This window comes from Aphis gossypii, chromosome 3, assembly GCF_020184175.1.
Source record: "Aphis gossypii isolate Hap1 chromosome 3, ASM2018417v2, whole genome shotgun sequence".
NCBI lineage: Eukaryota > Metazoa > Arthropoda > Insecta > Hemiptera > Aphididae > Aphis > Aphis gossypii.
The window spans coordinates 49,817,928-49,835,275 of NC_065532.1; the positions used below are offsets into that span (position 1 = coordinate 49,817,928).

The window sequence follows — 17,348 nt, forward strand, 5'->3', positions numbered from 1 at the left end:
CTACAACTGTGATCCGAAGTGATATCTATTATTTAATTCTGTATTACAATTCCTTGTCTGCAATCTGTTGCATTTCTATTTTCTACATTAAGATTTAAGTATTTCTTTAATAGTGGTCTCCATTTCTATTCTTATAGCTTAAATTTTCAAATAATTAAATAACAGTTAACTAGTGGTAAAAATAAAATTTACCATGGCGGGTTCACAATTTTATTAAGATTTTATTTAAACATCAATTAATAAACCTACTATGCAATCATTGTAAACATTTATATTCTGTTTTTCAAGCCATTAGTTTTTATACCTGGTTTTAAATATTGCTTATTTTCTATGGACAGTTCTAAAGTAAAATGTACGTTGCTTTGTGGCTCATCAGCAGCTTACTCTCAATCTTTATTATTCGAAGTAGGTGATACATTTTTTTAACATTACGTTTTTTTTTTTAAATAAAATAAAGAAATTAATGATGATATTAGTTAACATTTACATAATTTTAGTTTATAACTAAAAAATAACATTGCATACTACTTTTACAATATTTATCAATTTTGTAAGTGAGCAGAAAAGCTGAAAGAGTTATTACTTATTAGTAAAATTAACTGAACTGAGACCCTTCCCCACAGTGTATCTATAACTAGGATAATTTTTGGGTCAGATGAATTTTCTTAGTACCTACTCCGAATTCTGATAGATCTATGTGATATTATGTAAGCTCACAGTCTAAAATAATAAAAAGATAAAAACCTGTAAGTATTGATTCACAGTAGATTCTTAAATTTATCCATTTGTACCAAAGACAATAAATTGATTTTGGGTATAGCAGTTATAGCACTATAGCTCATCTTCACAAAAATAAAAGAAGTACATTTTTTACGGCTGCCTTTTTGCACAGAATTTACTTACTTTGTACAGTGACTTGACACGTAATAATCAATTAAATAGGTATTTTTTTTTTTATAGTTATGTAAAATATTAAAACTTTAAGCTTTAAAGTGTTCATAACTTACTTAAAAATTAAAATATCAATAAAATTCTATGAAATTCCCTAGATGATATTATTACCATTAATTTTGATAATAGGTAAATTTACTAATATTAAAGCTAACAGCATAAAATTGATTCCGCTGAATAAAAATTTGAAATTTTGTATGTTGGTATGTAAGGAGAAGACAACACATGTGGGTGTAGTATCCTCTTAAAAAAAGAAAAAGTGCTGTTTATGTATAGCATTAATAAAGATTAAGGTTTACCATTGTCCATTATTAAGCAAATCATTTAAAAATTATTGTATTATATATTTTACTAGGTATCAATTTTTTAATAATTGTAAATATTAATATTATTGTTTTATTTGTTTACAATATACATATAGAGCGCTGTATACTGGTCTGAATTTGGATATCGAGTAGTTTACATTCAAATATCTCAGATGAAGTCTTTACCAATTCCATTAGATGGTGCCAAGCCACCTAGTGTTCATGCACTGAATCGTATTACATTCCTGTAATTTAATTAAGTTGATATTTAACGAGATAATTTATTATGATTTTAATACTAAACCAAATGTATTCATTGTTTACATGTAGAACATTGTCACAGTGGGAAGATCTTGTCAAGTACACTTGTTCAATACATGAAAACAGTCCAAATGTGCCACATGTAATTTTAGTATCAGAATTAAATAATTACTATATGAATGACGATAGTGATCAAACTACAAAACTAGCACATATGCTATGTGCTTGTTTGTGTGATGCCATTGCATATTGTAGTAAAGTACATAATTCTACAACATATTTAACCGTTTCAACGCAAGACACTACACTTGAAACACATAAACTATCTGCAATGTATTTCCCATCAACCACGTGGATTAGTAATGTTGTTGATGATCAAGTATTTTTTAGCAAAAAACAATTGTATTCACACCAACAGCATAGCTGTAAAATAAAGTTTATCAAAGTGAATAATAAACTAAGGTGTGATTCTGTAGAAGAATTATATAATATGTGATATATTTTTGTTATTATATTATTATTGTTCATGTTTTCAAAGTGTTTTGTATTTTTTTTTTTTTTTTATTTAAGTCAATATAAAATATTATGCAAATATGCACAAATATTTTACAAATTTCAATATTGCAACTATACCATTTTGGTCCACTACAAAAGTTTTAATGGGACCTCTTCATATAATCTTATTGTTTATATTATAAAATCTAAACTTCTATAATATGAAATCTTTAATTTGTAATGGGCATTTTTAAATATACACATATACCTCAGACACATTTTGTTACTTTGGTAATAAATATTGTATTCAAATAATTCAAAACATAAGGTTTACTATTTTCCTACAATAAACAGCATTAATGGCTCAATTAAATTTTAAATAGTAATTCAAACTCTAAAGGCTTTTGAGTTTAACGAGTATATATTAGCCATTAGGTTTATGATAATAAAGACTATAGTTAAATGTCATATTGTTTATTTTGATGACTGAACCAATATAATTTGTGATTGAAACAATAAAATATAAAATGTTATAATTCAACAAAATATTAAATGATATTACAAAATTAATAAATTCATAAAATTAGTTAGTTAGTCTGTTGTCTTATTATTCTAACAAGTAACAATCGCATACAAAATATAATACCTATAGTATAATGTAAAACCATAAATAATATTAAAATATATTTATAAATTTTGATTGTCAAGCTAATAATTGTAAATAGCTTAATTATTGGATAAGTGTACCTCAGTTACTTTTCTTCATAAATTAAGTGCATAACTTCTGTGTGCCATTAAAAATACTGTCACTTAAACAAATGTTACTTTTCATTAATATTAACAATACTTAAGGGCCATTCTTACAATGTTCGGTTAGTGCCTGATAATACTAACCGGACACTGTAGAAACAGCCCTAAATATTACATCTGATTTAATTAGTATACATTTTTATATTTGGTAAAAAGATTATACAGCACTCTTAATGTTGACTTCAAATCCAAATTAACAATGTCTGTAAAAAAAAAAAATTATTATTATTGACTTATATCTAGTTTAAAATAATAAACACATTCTCATATAATCTGATAATCCAAATAAAGCCATCACTATATTTATTTAGCTACCAGACATCATCCTCATTTTTAAAAATGGAATTATTTTTACTTTCTAAAAAGGTAATGTCAGATAGAAGAAAAAAAAAATTTAAAAAATACAACATTGTAAAATCAATACATTCATCACTCCTCCCAAATCTATAATATCAATGAATTTTTGAAAAACCCCTCATTAATTGTTTATAGCCTTAAAAATACCTATGAATATACTATTAGAATGTTATAATATATTTTTTTTAAATTTGATTAGATTCAACCTTAAAATCAGACCATTTTCAATGCGTTAAATAATTAACTAAAAATCTTTTTGTTCAAGAAACCAAAATTATATTACCTTCAGGTCTAGCTTTAGGTGCAGCTAATCCAATTTCTTGCATTAAATCAAATGCCACATTAACATTATGTACTTTTTGTTCAAAATTTTGAGGTGACAAATTAAAGGAATATAATGGCACAAAAAATCCTTCAAGTAATCCCATTAACAATGTTAAATAAACACCATCATGAAATTGTGTGTCTAAATCTTGAACTTCCATATTAATCTTGTTTAAATGTTTGTTAACAAATGTCACCAAGGACTAAAAAGAAACAATTAGTCAATAAAAATAAATTCTAAAAATATATTTTGGTGTTTTTACTTTTTTAACTACTTCTAATTTGTCAGGTGCATGATCAAATAATGTATCAAAAGCATCACGCTCGCATCTCATACCAAGGTCATCATACCTAGATGTGATCTCTTCAATTACAGTTCGATTCTTCAGCACCCCATCACGTTTCTATAAAAATATTATTTATGGTTTAGAAGAACAATCATAGAAATAATCAATACTATTAAGATATTATGTATTTTAATTTTAAAAATACCTGGACAATCACTACATTGACAGTGACATTTTCGGGAAGCCGAATTGGTGCTCGGAAATGACGAGCTAGTGACACTAATAAATGCAAAATGGCTACAAGGTTTTTAGAATGAACACTTTCAACACTCCATTTCTGTTGCGATAGTCTGTTACCAGTCAATCCCAAGATCTAAAAAAATATTATTAATTTATTAATAATTCATAACTTTAAACCAAAATAGGTATAAATTTCAACATTCACTCACATTATTTACAGATCCAAGAACAACATACAATTTTTGTTTTTGCCCTTCTTCAGATTGAGTTACTTCAGGAACATCCAACTTTTCATTAGTCAATTTTTCTAAAATTCATTAATAATAATTATTTAAAATTTTTTTAAAAAGAAAAATCAATATAAATTCAACAATGATTAATTGAGTACATTCTATTAGTGAATAATTATTATCAAATTACAGAAATGCATGGATATAATTATGAACTATTACCTATCATGATAAATTTAAAATTAATAAATACATTTCATCTTTTTATTAATTTCTTAGATGTTTTAAAGAGAAAAAAATATTATCTTGTAATAATTTAATCAATTTATCAGATTAATTATGAAATCCAATTTATTCTTAGTTCCTTAAACAAACTAAACTAATACCATTGATTTTATATTATAAGACATTGATAGACGCTGAATAATAGGAATATTTAGCCACATATTTTTATTACATCGGTTATCTATTTTATTATATCTATTATAAATTAATACTAAAATTACATTTATTTATATTTACCATACAGTTTTTGTAAAACTTGTCCATCATAAAGATCTTGTTCTAGATTTTTTACAATTATCCGATGATCAGCTAACACATCATTTACCCAATCAATTAATATATTCATTAACTCTTGTAATTTAGGATCAGAATAGGACTTTGGTTCCACCATAGTTCGTTCTTCATTTTCCTCTAAAATATTAAATAATATAAATTATTAAATAATTCTTTTACTGAAACTTCAATAGGAACAGTAGGTATAAAACAACTAAATACCAAGAGTATATTCTTCAGGAGGAACATCAGCCATAGCTGGATTGCCTGGGGAGTCGATAGCATATTTTCCCTCTTCCTGAACTTCTTGCACTGTAATATTTTAATAATTTCAAATAAACATTATTCTACTAATATTGCAATAACTAATTAACAATCAATGCTCAAAACTTTTAAAATTATTTGCTAATAGCACATTTCAAAATATCAGAAAATCTACAGGTAAATCAACCCATTTTATACAAAAAAATTACATTTCAAAAATTGTAATATATTTTTTTTCCATTTTTTCTGCTATATTAATAACTATTAATAATGTGAAATAAAATAATGTACTTATGTAATATATATACAATTATACAAATATTAGGCTAAATACAAATGGCTACTCTAAATTTAACATATTATAACATTATGTGGTACACATTCCTTGTCAATTGATGCTTATCCACACTGTATGGTGTGTCACTCATTGTCCAACAAGAGATAGGTACATTGTCTATAAGTAAAAAATATTCCTATAATATGCCTATATAAAAGTGGATATTGCATTTATTGTATAGTATCACTCAATAATTTTAATAGCAGAGGTCACCTGGTAAAAATTAGAAACAGTATTGCATGTAATTTTCAACATGAATTTATAAGTTTTTAATTTAAATTGATTTATTTGTACAAATTATTGAAGTTTAGACTAGAACATGTCCCAAATACAAATTTAAGCCACTTCCCGAAAACTAAGGCTTAATTGTTTTAATGTAGTATATAATATTATATTTTATACTTCATGAAACTATGCTAGTTTCTCAGGACAAATTGTCCAGTCCATTCCTGTATTATAACTCATATATTAAATTTATTTGAGCTATATTTTAGGGAAAATCTATTTCATAATTTATTAGTACTATAGCTTTCGAACACTGGTGATGACCATATAAGGTAATGTTAAAGTACTTACCTTCCTTTATTCGCTTTTTACGTCCTAGTGTTCCAATTTTGTCCCAAAATGTTGTCTCATCTTTGACGTCATCTTTTCTAAACGAATTCTGTGGTTTTGGCGACTTTGATCTCGGAGTAGTCATTTTAAAATTTAAAATTAAATTTTCAGAATAAAAAATTGATGATAAAAATTATATTTTGAAAACTGATAAGACGTAATTTTAGTATTTTACAATAAATTATTGGTACAATGTGATAAGAGACTACTGGAACTTCATGTCACGGAACACGGACAACGGACTACGGAGGCACGGCAGGCTTGGTTGCACGGACTATGATACCTACCTATATTTTTTTTAGATCGTTACTTCTTAAGTCCGTGAAATTTTGACACGATTGTCGATTATATTATTTATATTATACTTACTAGCTACTTAGGTCTTACCTACTAACGAATAATACAACGATTATTATTTTTGTTTTCATTAAATTATCCGTGTGTCTTCTTTAATAATAATCTTGTAGTATTATCCATCTTCAAATATATAATTATTATAATATAATATCTATGAACAATAAAGAATGTTGGTGACTATAGATAAGACTAAATTTTGTTCACTCAATATAGTCATATAAAACACATTAGGATAAAGAATGAAAAAGGTCTACATTAAGAAATTTTAAAACTTATTTTGCTTTGCATTACATTAAAACTTAAATATTATTAAAATAAAAAAAGCATTAAAAATGTCAAAATGTTAAAAATAAATAATATTACATATTTCTAAAAATTATAAATAATATACAATACCGACTATTCTATTATAGAGAATATAAATTTAAAATAGGTAATTTTTTTTCAAGATTTGGTGATTACATCTTAATTTTAAATAGATACATAACCACTTATTATACTATTATATACTTATGTTTATTTTATTTTATACTTTTACACCCAATAAAAGCAATGTTGTTTTACAAATGTAAACCAAAAATATCAAATATCTAAAATTATAAAAATAATTTAATCTGTTGATATGGCATATGTACTTACTTAGAAAATAATAGGTAACTAAATTTAGTAATTAACAATATAGTGCTAGTAATGATCATTTTTATGTAACTATATTTTAGTAAAATATATTTATACAACTCTCTTAAAATAATTATATGGAATAATACAATGTTTTTATTTTAATATAATGTAATATTCTCTAAATGTTTATTATATTTAAGTTTCAAAATCATTGGCAAAAATTATAGTTGGTTGTTTTTTTTTTTCATTCAGAATGGGTTATTATGGTATTTTTGTCAAAAGTGATACAGAGTTATAAGATTAGTTATTATTTTTAAATTGTATCTTATAAAAAGTTCATCACATTTTTTCTTTATATACTTTATTTGCTGTAAATAATAAAATAATAGTTTATTTCATAACAAATATGATTGATTTAGATAAATTTTTAATTAATATCCCCATGCCTCAATCAAACAAAATTTACATTAAAACAATATTTATAAATATATTTCATTTATTAGTTTAGAATACATACAAAACAAAAATCACATTAATATTATACTACCTATTTTATAAAATTTAAAAGGGAAAATAAATATAATAATACATTATAAATATAGTTGAATCTCACTAAAACCAAAAAAAATAAATAAATCTACCATATATATTTTTTTTTAAGGAACCATAAAAGAAATACAAAATAAACAAAAAATTGTTTAACATAAATTAAAATATAAAATAAAAAAATTTAAATAAAACAATCTTGGACACCTCCATATTATTTTGATCATAAAATATTTGTAAAAAATGGGTTAAAAATACTGTTAAATTAATACATTGTAAATTATTGCTTGTTTATAATTAAATCTAATAAAACTTAGGAATATTATAAAATTACAAACCAATCTAAAATTTAGTATTTTCTAATACATTGTTCAAAACATTTTACAATGATAATAGTTAATATTATGTTAAATATATTTACCACAAATCTATGTAGATAATCTATATTAGATCATTCAAATATAAAAAAAAATAACTATCATCAGCAGTTATTAGTTTATTAATATTGTTTAAACTGTATCATAATAGAGTAGTCTCGATAATTTAAAAATGAATATAAATAAATACAAACAAATTAACCAATTTATTGTTGAATGGTATAATTAAAAGCTTTGAGTTTCATAAAACTCTTAAAAGAATATTTATTGTACATATATATTACAGTTCCTTATTAAATACTGGTAGGAAGGAATGGAGTGGAAGTATGAAAAAGTATGAAAGCAATAATTATTATACATAAAACATAATTTTGAATAGATATTAGACTACCAAAAACCTACAAAATTTGAATTATCTAAAATTATTATTTGTGTGAATTGCCAATCTAAACAACTCAGACTACAATTAATAAAATACAATAATAATAAATATAAAATTCAAAAGATTTGGACTACGATGTTTATGAATATTAATTTTTAAGATTAAATAATCGAAATATTAATAAATGAAAATTTTTAAGGAATCTAAAACTTTAAGTTATAATAACTTAGCGATGTAACAATAAAACTCTGAATAATGATTTATCTATGAAAAAAAGTTTGTAGAATATTAACAAAAAAGTCTATTACATTATTTATAATATTAAATTATATAATATTAAATTTAAATATAAAAACTACAAATTCTATTTTTATATTTTACTGTACATACAATATGCTAAATTATGAATACAGTACAAATCTAAAGTAAGTAAATTAAATCATATATCAATAGTTTAACTTTCCAGTTGAATGCTAATTTTTGTAGGAATTAATAAACATATTAATTCATAATATTAGTATATGGTATATCTATGTTTATTATAAAGAAAAAATTGCATTCAATTATAAGAGATGATTGAGATATGATTTCTGATTTTAAAATATATTACAATATTAGTAACTTGGAAGTTCATGATTCATTTTGCTGAACATTGAACCAGAGTAACTTTGTCGTACAAAATAGGGTTTATGTGCTATATTGTTTCTATGACCTGTAACATTTTTTTTTTTTAATGTTTAGTTTCATAAAAACACCATTAAATAAAAATTTAAAATGATATGACGTATAGAAATAAAATAATTTAATACCATTGTGTTGTTTTAAGTTTGAAGAAACATTATTTTTAAAATCATTATTATGTCTTAAGTGAGTATCTCGAATATGTAATGTTTTTGTATCAGTTACTGCACAATCAATTTGAATCATAGTGACAAAATCTGAACCTATAAAAAGTTAAATGTAAGTACTTAATTAATATTTATATTTAAAATACATTAAATATACCAGTATAGAACTAACTAAAGTATTTATATAATCTATTACAATATTATACAATTTAATTGATTAATTCTTACCATTTGATGATAGGGTTGGAAAAACAAGTGACATCTTTGGTCGAAGAGTAGTATTAGAAGCATTATGGCTAGCTGGTAATAATAAATGATCACCAGAAAAAGATACAACATAGAATGTATCATCTTGCCTTTCAATGGAATCAAATAAACTTTCTTTACTATCTAACTTCATCTGAGCAAATATTCCTATGAAATCGTTGTTAGATGGAACATTCTTTCTTTTTCTATGAGTTAAATATTATAATATTATTTAAATAATTAAATTTATAAGAAATATTATACTTGTTTAATTTTTTTAAAAATGTAAAACACTCACTTAAAATTCCTTTTTTGGGATTTTTCCATTTTTATGTCTTTGTTTACAAAGTATTCATTATGTTTAGAATGTTCAATAGTAGTACTTAAAATTGGAGGTTCAACATAAACCATAGATAAGTTATCATTTAACAATTTCAAATTCTTTGGTTCAATCCATTTCCGGAGTTCACTATCAATTCTAAATATAATAAGAAGAGTTGATTATTTTGCTACCAACTTAGATTTACATACATTATAAACACTAAAAAAATAATTTATTTAAAAATCTTTTTTAAATTAATATGATTACTTTTATAATATATATTAAATATTTTCAACAAGTAGATACTTGCAATAAAATTATACAACACATAAAAATAAGACCTTTAAAAACTGAAAAATATACCCAATATTATCTTTGTATTTTGTTAAAATAATTTTACTAACCTTTTTGATTCAGACACATTTATAAATGTCGGACACATCAAATTTTCAGTAGCATTTAACGCTGAATTACTATCTTCAAAATCATTGATCCATAATAGATTTCTGCTATGAAAATTTATGTTTTCAATATTTTTTGTGTTGTAATTTTCCCCGTGATTCATTTGCATTTCTGATTTGTCAAATTGCCTTATATTGAAAAGCCTAAGAAGAGTAATATTATTTCAATTAAAAATATAGATAAATATTATAATTTATCAGTAGTTACCCTGAAGGTACAACATTTAAAGAAATCATAAAAACTACTGATAAAATAGCTGTAGCTTTTTTGGCTTTTTTGATAATGGGCCTGTCTGTTATTGATGATAATTTGTCAAAAATTTTGAGCCTTTCTTTCAATGCTGAATTTTCCTAAACAGAAAAGTAATTGATTTAGTAAAATGAATTGTTATATATTTTTATTATTAAGATGAACATTTATTTAAACTAAATTCAACTTATTTTTATTGACTTACAATTTTTAATTCAAGATTTTCTTTTTCCAATATACATATTTTTTCTTCTAATGATGTTACATATTCTTTTTTCTTTTTACGAGATAAGCTTGCTGCTTCTCGATTTCGTATCATACGTTGATGTCGTTTTATTGCACTTAACTAATATAGACAAATAATATATTAAATAGGTATATTTTGTTTATTTTAATAATAAATGTTTTACTTGATTATATTGTAAAGTGGTTGTAGAATTTTTAGACTTTGCTAAATCAATCTCAACTGGCAATGTCAATTGAGTATTAACTTCTGATGTACTTGATACTAATGGTACTATTGGTACAGCGGTTAGTCTTTGTTTTTTTTTTTGCAATTTAGTAATTTTTGAAAATTGATCTGGAGTTAATATAATCTTTCGTGGAAGATTTGATGCTAAAAATTTTAAAAATAAACACATTTAAAACATAAAAATTATACATCTAACTTTTAGTCATTAGGTATTTACTATTTATTAGTATTTCATAATATATATCATCAAAAATTATTACAATTTAAACTCCAAGTATTATAAATAAGACATTTTTTTTTACTTTTTGATTTATCAACAAGATTTTACAAAGTAACTAAATGGATATTTTACTTATTCTAAAGTGGTTTATTCAAAAATTCCCTATGATTATTCCTTAATTTGAAGACTAAATGTCAGGGGACTTATTGTTCTAATATAATTATTATGATAGTAATTATTACCAAATGATTTTGAAATTGTAACTTGAGATTGATTAATATGATCCGTAAGCATTGAAGAAACATTGACTAATAAATAAAATAAAATAAAAATTAGAAACACCATTAAAAATTAATTTTAAACATAATTTGTCTAAGTATAATTTACAATTATTATTAGTTCTGGAAACTGTATTAAAATTTGGTTTGATTGGTGTTGGAGATATTTCTAGTTTTGGTAATGTTCTACTTCCATTCATAGATTTTACAGCAAATACTGGTTTAGTATCATAAATTGTATTTTCATTACTTATACTTGGTGATAATGTCCTTGGTAATATCTTTTTAAACAAAAAACAAAAATAATTATTTTAGTAAATACACATAGATATAATATAAATATATTTTAGCAAATACTTGGTTTGAATCAAATGATGATTGTGAATCACCACTTGGCATTGACCCATTAGAAGAAGGAGATGATGGAGGTGATGATTTGAATGAATTTTTTTCTAAATCAATACCTAAAATATAAAAATCAATTATTCTAAAAATAAAAGTTTAAGTGAAATAATACTACCATTTTCTAAACATGATTCAATGTTCCATTGCATCATATAATCAGTATCTAGATCGCTAAGTCCTGTATTGAATTTTATATCATCACCAAAACAAGGTGACAATGGTTCTATTTTAAGCTCATCAAACTAAAATGAAAAAAATACATTTTAATTAACAACAATTATTAATGATACATACAAAAAATAATGTTTATTTTATATTTATTGATTAAATTAAATATATAGAGTGATTTACCAAACATGCTCTCCTATTTTTTTAATATATTGATAAATTTATTCAAATACTGATACATAGAATTTTTAAACATAATTAAAGACTATGTTTTAAAATTCATATAATTCTTGATAAAATTTAAAGCGATTTCTGTGGCAGAACAAAAATCTACATTTTTAAACAAATACTCCTTTCCTTTTACCGTAAATTATTTAGCGAATATATATATTTTTTAATTTAATTTATCTTAACTAAATTTAAACTAGTAATTTTTCAGTAATTAAAATTTTATTGTAAGGGTAGCCTTTAAAAATTGTTATGAATATTTTAAAAAATATGTTACATAAGATTTAACAATTGGACCACTGGTACAAATTATAAATATTGATGGATTATTAAAACTTTAAAAACAGTTCCTATAACCCTTACATCTCCTAAACTCATTACCACAGACCTATAAATTATTCTTAATACAATAAGTTAAATAACTTAAAAACTATTCATTTGAATTTTGATTTTAACACATCATTTTAATCAACATTTTTAGAAAAGTTATCTGTTAAATCATTTACTATATTAAGGGAGTTGTCATTTGAAAAACAGAAGTATGTTAGTCGTGGAAGACTTCTTAAGTAATGTAAAAAATCTTAAAAATCTTAAAACATAGTTTTAAAGTATATTTAAAAATACCAATAAACAATTTTCAAATAACTGTATTATAGAAGACATAAAAGAGGAGTGCATGTTTAAAAAATCTCTCATCATACATGTATATTTTTATAAATTAAAATATTATAAAATATTTAGATATGTAATCATTATGCTTAATACAGCATTAGGAGGATAGTTGAAATTATAAAAACCTTTTTGTTTGTTTATTGATTTATCTGAATTTTTATAAGCTTACCTCGAAGAGTTTGTCCTTAGAATCAACTGATACATCCATCGTTCCTAAAAAAATATATGAATACAATTTTTATTTTTTAAGTATGCCTTTAGTTTATAACATAATTATTTCATTGCACATGACACTAATTAGTAATAATCAATAATATTAATTATAATGTATTAATTTAAAATTCATTAATAATCATTAATCAACAAGTAGGTATAAAGTAAATTTTAAAAGCAGGTCAAAAAGTGATATAAAAAAAAAAAAAATTCATATTTTCAACACTAATTATTTTTTATTATATTTTGAGATTTTTTTAATTTAATAACATTTTTACATAAATTATCTACCAAATTGTTTTTATTTTTTTTTTATTACTATAATATAACCTAATGAAAGTGCAATCTTCTCTTTAATACCTTATATTTATAATTTAAAATAAAAAGATACTTATAAGCTTTAGTATTTTGAATTCAGTGATGAATTGGAAAAAGTTTAAAATTAAAAGGTACATGACACATGTTGTTATAAATACATATTTTTTTTTATAAAAAAAAAAAATCAATCTTCAACTTTAAGTGTGGTTTCAAGAGAATATAACTACTTTTAAAATAATTGTGAAAAACTAAATTATTAATATAATGGGCGAATAGGGGAATACAGGTCTATTTACGGAACACTAGTTGATAGCAGTTGTTATAATTTATTAATGAACTACCGAGTGAACTACAGTTTGATACATCAAGGAGTATTGACTAACACTTATACATAAGTTTTTTTTTAAGCTGTTGATAAAATTTAATTTTTAAGTAACTCAAAAATTGATTAAAAGATTCCTCATATATGATTTTTTAGCTATCATATAAAATATAAAAAATACAGTTACATTTTTTTATTATAATTATTATGAATTGAAAATACAACATTTCTTATGTTTATAACTTAAAATTAAAAAAAAAAAAAAAAAAAAATACTTGATGTATTATTAAGTATAAGTTATTATTGTAATCATTTTATGAATCTTATAAAACAAAATTTTACAAACAATTTCAAAAAAATTGTTGTATTTATATTTCATTGTTGAATACATCAATAATTTATTGTTTACTAATTAATAATTATTAACTATTATCAACTTCAAAGTACATTAAATTAATCAATATATTAATAATTAATACATAATTAATTCTTAAATCTGTATAAACACTATCTAATTACTTTAATTGCTATAAATAAACACGGTAAATTTCATGATATATTATATATATATAGGTATAATATTAATATAATATGTGGTATTTAACACACACATAATATTAATATAATATGTGGTATGTAACACACACACACACACATATAGCTAGGCGAATCCTATATTATATCTATTATTTATTTATATTCAATTAAATTTAAAAAAAATTAATAAAATACAAAATTCTAGGCAAAAATTATATTGCAAATTCATGGAAAATAAAATATAAAAGAGTAGTAAAAACATAACAAGTAATGTCCTTGAACTCGAGATAATATTATATACGCGGGTCAATGATCCTATAATAAATCCTTGTACTAGCATGAGGAACACTACAATGAATACAGTAATACTACTACACTATCACTTAACTCGGAAGTAAATAGGCGGCAGTTTTTTACTTTTAATTTAAAAACTGAATATTACCTATCATTAATAGTCGTATACAATTATTAATTACACAAATATACGACTTTTATATAAACCTTAAACAGTTAAACAGAAAATACTAATATTAAAATATTCAACTTCGCGATTAGGTACTGTAATATTGTACGTTAGTAAAGTTATTCCTTGAACATCATATTTTGTGAATTAAAAATACAAGCTGGAGAAATATGAATATCATAAACGATAAACATTGTTATACAATACTTATACTATAAATATTATATAATATACATATTTATTAATTCTTCAATAATTCTATATATTTTGATGTAATAGGAAAATTACTTTATTATTATATTATATGTTCAAAAGTAAAATAAAAACATTTCATAAAATCGTTTCGACATTTATACCTAAATTAATATCTATTGGTACTTAAGAAACAATAACACGGACAATTTTATTTTATAATTCTTAGAACTATACCTAATAATTTATTAATACTAAAAATTTTTAGTTTAACGCAAATTACGATTAGTGAAAAAATTATATAAACTATTACCTTACTAAGGTTAAAAATAAAAATAAAATACTTACCAAATTCGTCATAATACCAAGGCAAAGTAGATATATCTCTAGGATTTAATATCGACATGACTTTTATTAATTTAAAATGAAACAATAATATATTTAGATAAATGACTAATAATTTTTCGAATACAAAAACATAATCGTTATTTTAAATGCAGTATTTATCATACATAAATTAAAGATTAAGAACCGTCTTATATATTTTATATAATTATTATTATTTTTATTTATTCAAAATAAACATTAAAACTAGCAACTGCTAACTGCAGCTAAAGTGCTAAACATAATATACCGGCTACGATAAAAAACATGGTCTCCAATTTTTTACGTTTTAAAAACCACGAACACTACACACGTTGATTTCGTTCAGTGTGGCCACTAAATGATTGACAACTATGTTTTTTCGCGAAACATTTTTTTAATATCAACTGTAAATCTTTATAATAATATGTTTATGCTATGTATAGCCGTATACGTAATTATTAATTAATCTACAATACAAATTTAAAATAAACGTTTAAAAAATCATTAAATATTCGACGACTTAAAATTAAAAAAAAAAGGTATAATAGGACTTATATTTTGTTTTTTAATATTAAAAAAGTTTATCAATTTTATGAAAAAAATATGAAAAATGTTGAGCTGTTAATCAATAAAAATCTTCTACCAAAGGAAATCATATCTACTTATATTATGTCTATTGTCTATTTACAATAATTCAATATCCTTTAAAACTTTTTTTTATGTAAATAATTGTATAAAACCAATTAATAAGATTATTTATAGCCAGTAATTACATATTTTTATTTGTGTAATCTCTAAATTAAATAATAAAACTATAAATAGAGGAAAATACAAAATTATTCACTAAAACAATTTATTATCATTTTTTTTTATATAGGAAAAATTTTCAGACACTGTACCAAGTGTATCTATTATTCTTAATTTCTCAACTTATATAACAATAACAATAACTATAAAATTACATTAGGTAGAGTTAATGAATGCTATGATAATTTTTGCCCAACAGATTCTTAGAAGCAATTTCCTCGCACATACTCCACATTTAAAATTTAATTGAATCTGAATTCATAAACCAGATTCCTATATAGTTTTGTCACAAATAAATAAAACTTTTACAATTATGTAAAAACATATACAAGATAAAATTTCTGGCATATCTTCTAATAGACCATTAGACATTATAATATAAAATAACTTAATGGCCACTAAAATGTAGTAACTATAAAAATATAAAATATACCGACTAAATACATAATAAATATATATTTTCATGAAATATAATATTTTATTCTTAAATAAAATATTTTCAATCCACAGTTCATAAAAGATCATATTAATATTACCATTGATAACAAAATTATTATTTATAATCAATGATGTTACTACTTACCAATATGATGATTCATGCCATTTAAAATATTATGACAGTAACAAGTGACTTATTTATTATTGTTATGTATTGAAAATTTTATATTTTAAATTTGTTAACTGTAACTTAAATTATAAAAGTATAAGAATAGTTGTGATTGAAAATATTCTATACAACAATACAGTTGTCGGTTAATATATTTTAACTCGTATTTTAAGTAAGATAGTAATAACTAAAAGACAACAAATATTTGTTACCTGATGAAACGGGATAATAAAAACTGTCTTTATTCGGCATCAATTGTTTAAATTTCAAATTTAATTTCAACAAATTCAATTTATTATTATAAGAATAAACATTTAGGATAACATAATATGTATGTAATCTTTGTAATGATTGATTAGTAACATTTATAAAAACCGCGCATGTAAAATATGGAACCAAAATTATTTAGAAAACACAAAACAATAATATTCAATGTTATTATTTATTCTGTTTACAATTTTTTCATCCACATTTTTTAACTATAAACATATTTTACACCGTACGGCGTACATACAACTTTACTGTATGATAAATTGATAACATTTGATAATACAATTTTTAAAACCACGGTGTATTTATATCTGTAAAGTTTCTGTGTAACTTATACCGTGGTCTCAAAAACAATAATATATTGTG

At 22.6% G+C, this 17,348-nt stretch overlaps 3 protein-coding genes across 5 annotated transcripts; 1 reads left to right on the forward strand and 2 right to left on the reverse strand.

Annotated features, from left to right (window-relative positions):
* Positions 1 to 35: 35 nt before the first annotated feature.
* LOC114126653 (uncharacterized) lies at positions 36 to 2,288 on the forward strand. Its single transcript, XM_027990651.2, has 3 exons — positions 36 to 405; positions 1,373 to 1,503; positions 1,587 to 2,288. The coding sequence occupies exons 1-3, from the start codon at positions 331 to 333 to the stop codon at positions 2,011 to 2,013; spliced, it is 633 nt and encodes a 210-aa protein (XP_027846452.2). The 5' UTR covers positions 36 to 330; the 3' UTR covers positions 2,014 to 2,288.
* Positions 2,289 to 2,469: 181 nt separating this feature from the next.
* Positions 2,470 to 6,271, reverse strand: LOC114126652 (beta-parvin). Its single transcript, XM_027990650.2, has 8 exons — positions 5,996 to 6,271; positions 5,041 to 5,130; positions 4,783 to 4,956; positions 4,240 to 4,337; positions 3,996 to 4,163; positions 3,767 to 3,907; positions 3,463 to 3,706; positions 2,470 to 3,025 (listed from the first exon to the last, which is right to left on the reverse strand). The coding sequence occupies exons 1-8, from the start codon at positions 6,117 to 6,119 to the stop codon at positions 2,949 to 2,951; spliced, it is 1,116 nt and encodes a 371-aa protein (XP_027846451.1). The 5' UTR covers positions 6,120 to 6,271; the 3' UTR covers positions 2,470 to 2,948.
* A 1,219-nt stretch (positions 6,272 to 7,490) lies between these two features.
* LOC114126656 (cyclic AMP-dependent transcription factor ATF-6 alpha) lies at positions 7,491 to 17,210 on the reverse strand. 3 transcript variants are annotated; one of them, XM_027990654.2, is made up of 14 exons: positions 16,925 to 17,210; positions 13,057 to 13,100; positions 11,935 to 12,061; positions 11,772 to 11,878; positions 11,524 to 11,695; positions 11,379 to 11,444; positions 10,855 to 11,060; positions 10,650 to 10,790; positions 10,403 to 10,545; positions 10,138 to 10,338; positions 9,710 to 9,889; positions 9,394 to 9,617; positions 9,127 to 9,261; positions 7,491 to 9,029 (listed from the first exon to the last, which is right to left on the reverse strand). In XM_027990654.2, the coding sequence occupies exons 1-14, from the start codon at positions 16,962 to 16,964 to the stop codon at positions 8,932 to 8,934; spliced, it is 1,884 nt and encodes a 627-aa protein (XP_027846455.1). In that variant the 5' UTR covers positions 16,965 to 17,210; the 3' UTR covers positions 7,491 to 8,931. The 3 variants fall into 3 exon arrangements, with proteins under 3 accessions (XP_027846455.1, XP_027846454.1, XP_027846453.1); XM_027990653.2 differs by lacking the exon at positions 16,925 to 17,210 and adding an exon at positions 15,281 to 15,641 and having other exon boundaries at positions 11,772 to 11,866; XM_027990652.2 differs by lacking the exon at positions 16,925 to 17,210 and adding an exon at positions 15,281 to 15,634.
* Between the last annotated feature and the right edge of the window lie 138 nt (positions 17,211 to 17,348).

Excerpts from the sequence above, each read along its gene's own strand:
- LOC114126653 (XM_027990651.2), top strand. The coding sequence starts at position 331 with ATGGACAGTTCTAAAGTAAAATGTACGTTGCTTTGTGGCTCATCAGCA. Across the intron at positions 406-1,372 it reads CTCAATCTTTATTATTCGAA|AGCGCTGTATACTGGTCTGA; the intron begins GTAGGTGATACA and ends ATATACATATAG. Across the intron at positions 1,504-1,586 it reads CTGAATCGTATTACATTCCT|AACATTGTCACAGTGGGAAG; the intron begins GTAATTTAATTA and ends GTTTACATGTAG.
- LOC114126652 (XM_027990650.2), bottom strand. The coding sequence starts at position 6,119 with ATGACTACTCCGAGATCAAAGTCGCCAAAACCACAGAATTCGTTTAGA. Across the intron at positions 5,131-5,995 it reads TAAAAAGCGAATAAAGGAAG|TGCAAGAAGTTCAGGAAGAG; the intron begins GTAAGTACTTTA and ends AAAATATTACAG. Across the intron at positions 3,707-3,766 it reads AATTAGAAGTAGTTAAAAAA|TCCTTGGTGACATTTGTTAA; the intron begins GTAAAAACACCA and ends GTTTCTTTTTAG.
- LOC114126656 (XM_027990652.2), bottom strand. The coding sequence starts at position 15,338 with ATGTCGATATTAAATCCTAGAGATATATCTACTTTGCCTTGGTATTAT. Across the intron at positions 13,101-15,280 it reads TTGGTATTATGACGAATTTG|GAACGATGGATGTATCAGTT; the intron begins GTAAGTATTTTA and ends ATATTTTTTTAG. Across the intron at positions 12,062-13,056 it reads CTAAGGACAAACTCTTCGAG|TTTGATGAGCTTAAAATAGA; the intron begins GTAAGCTTATAA and ends TTTTCATTTTAG.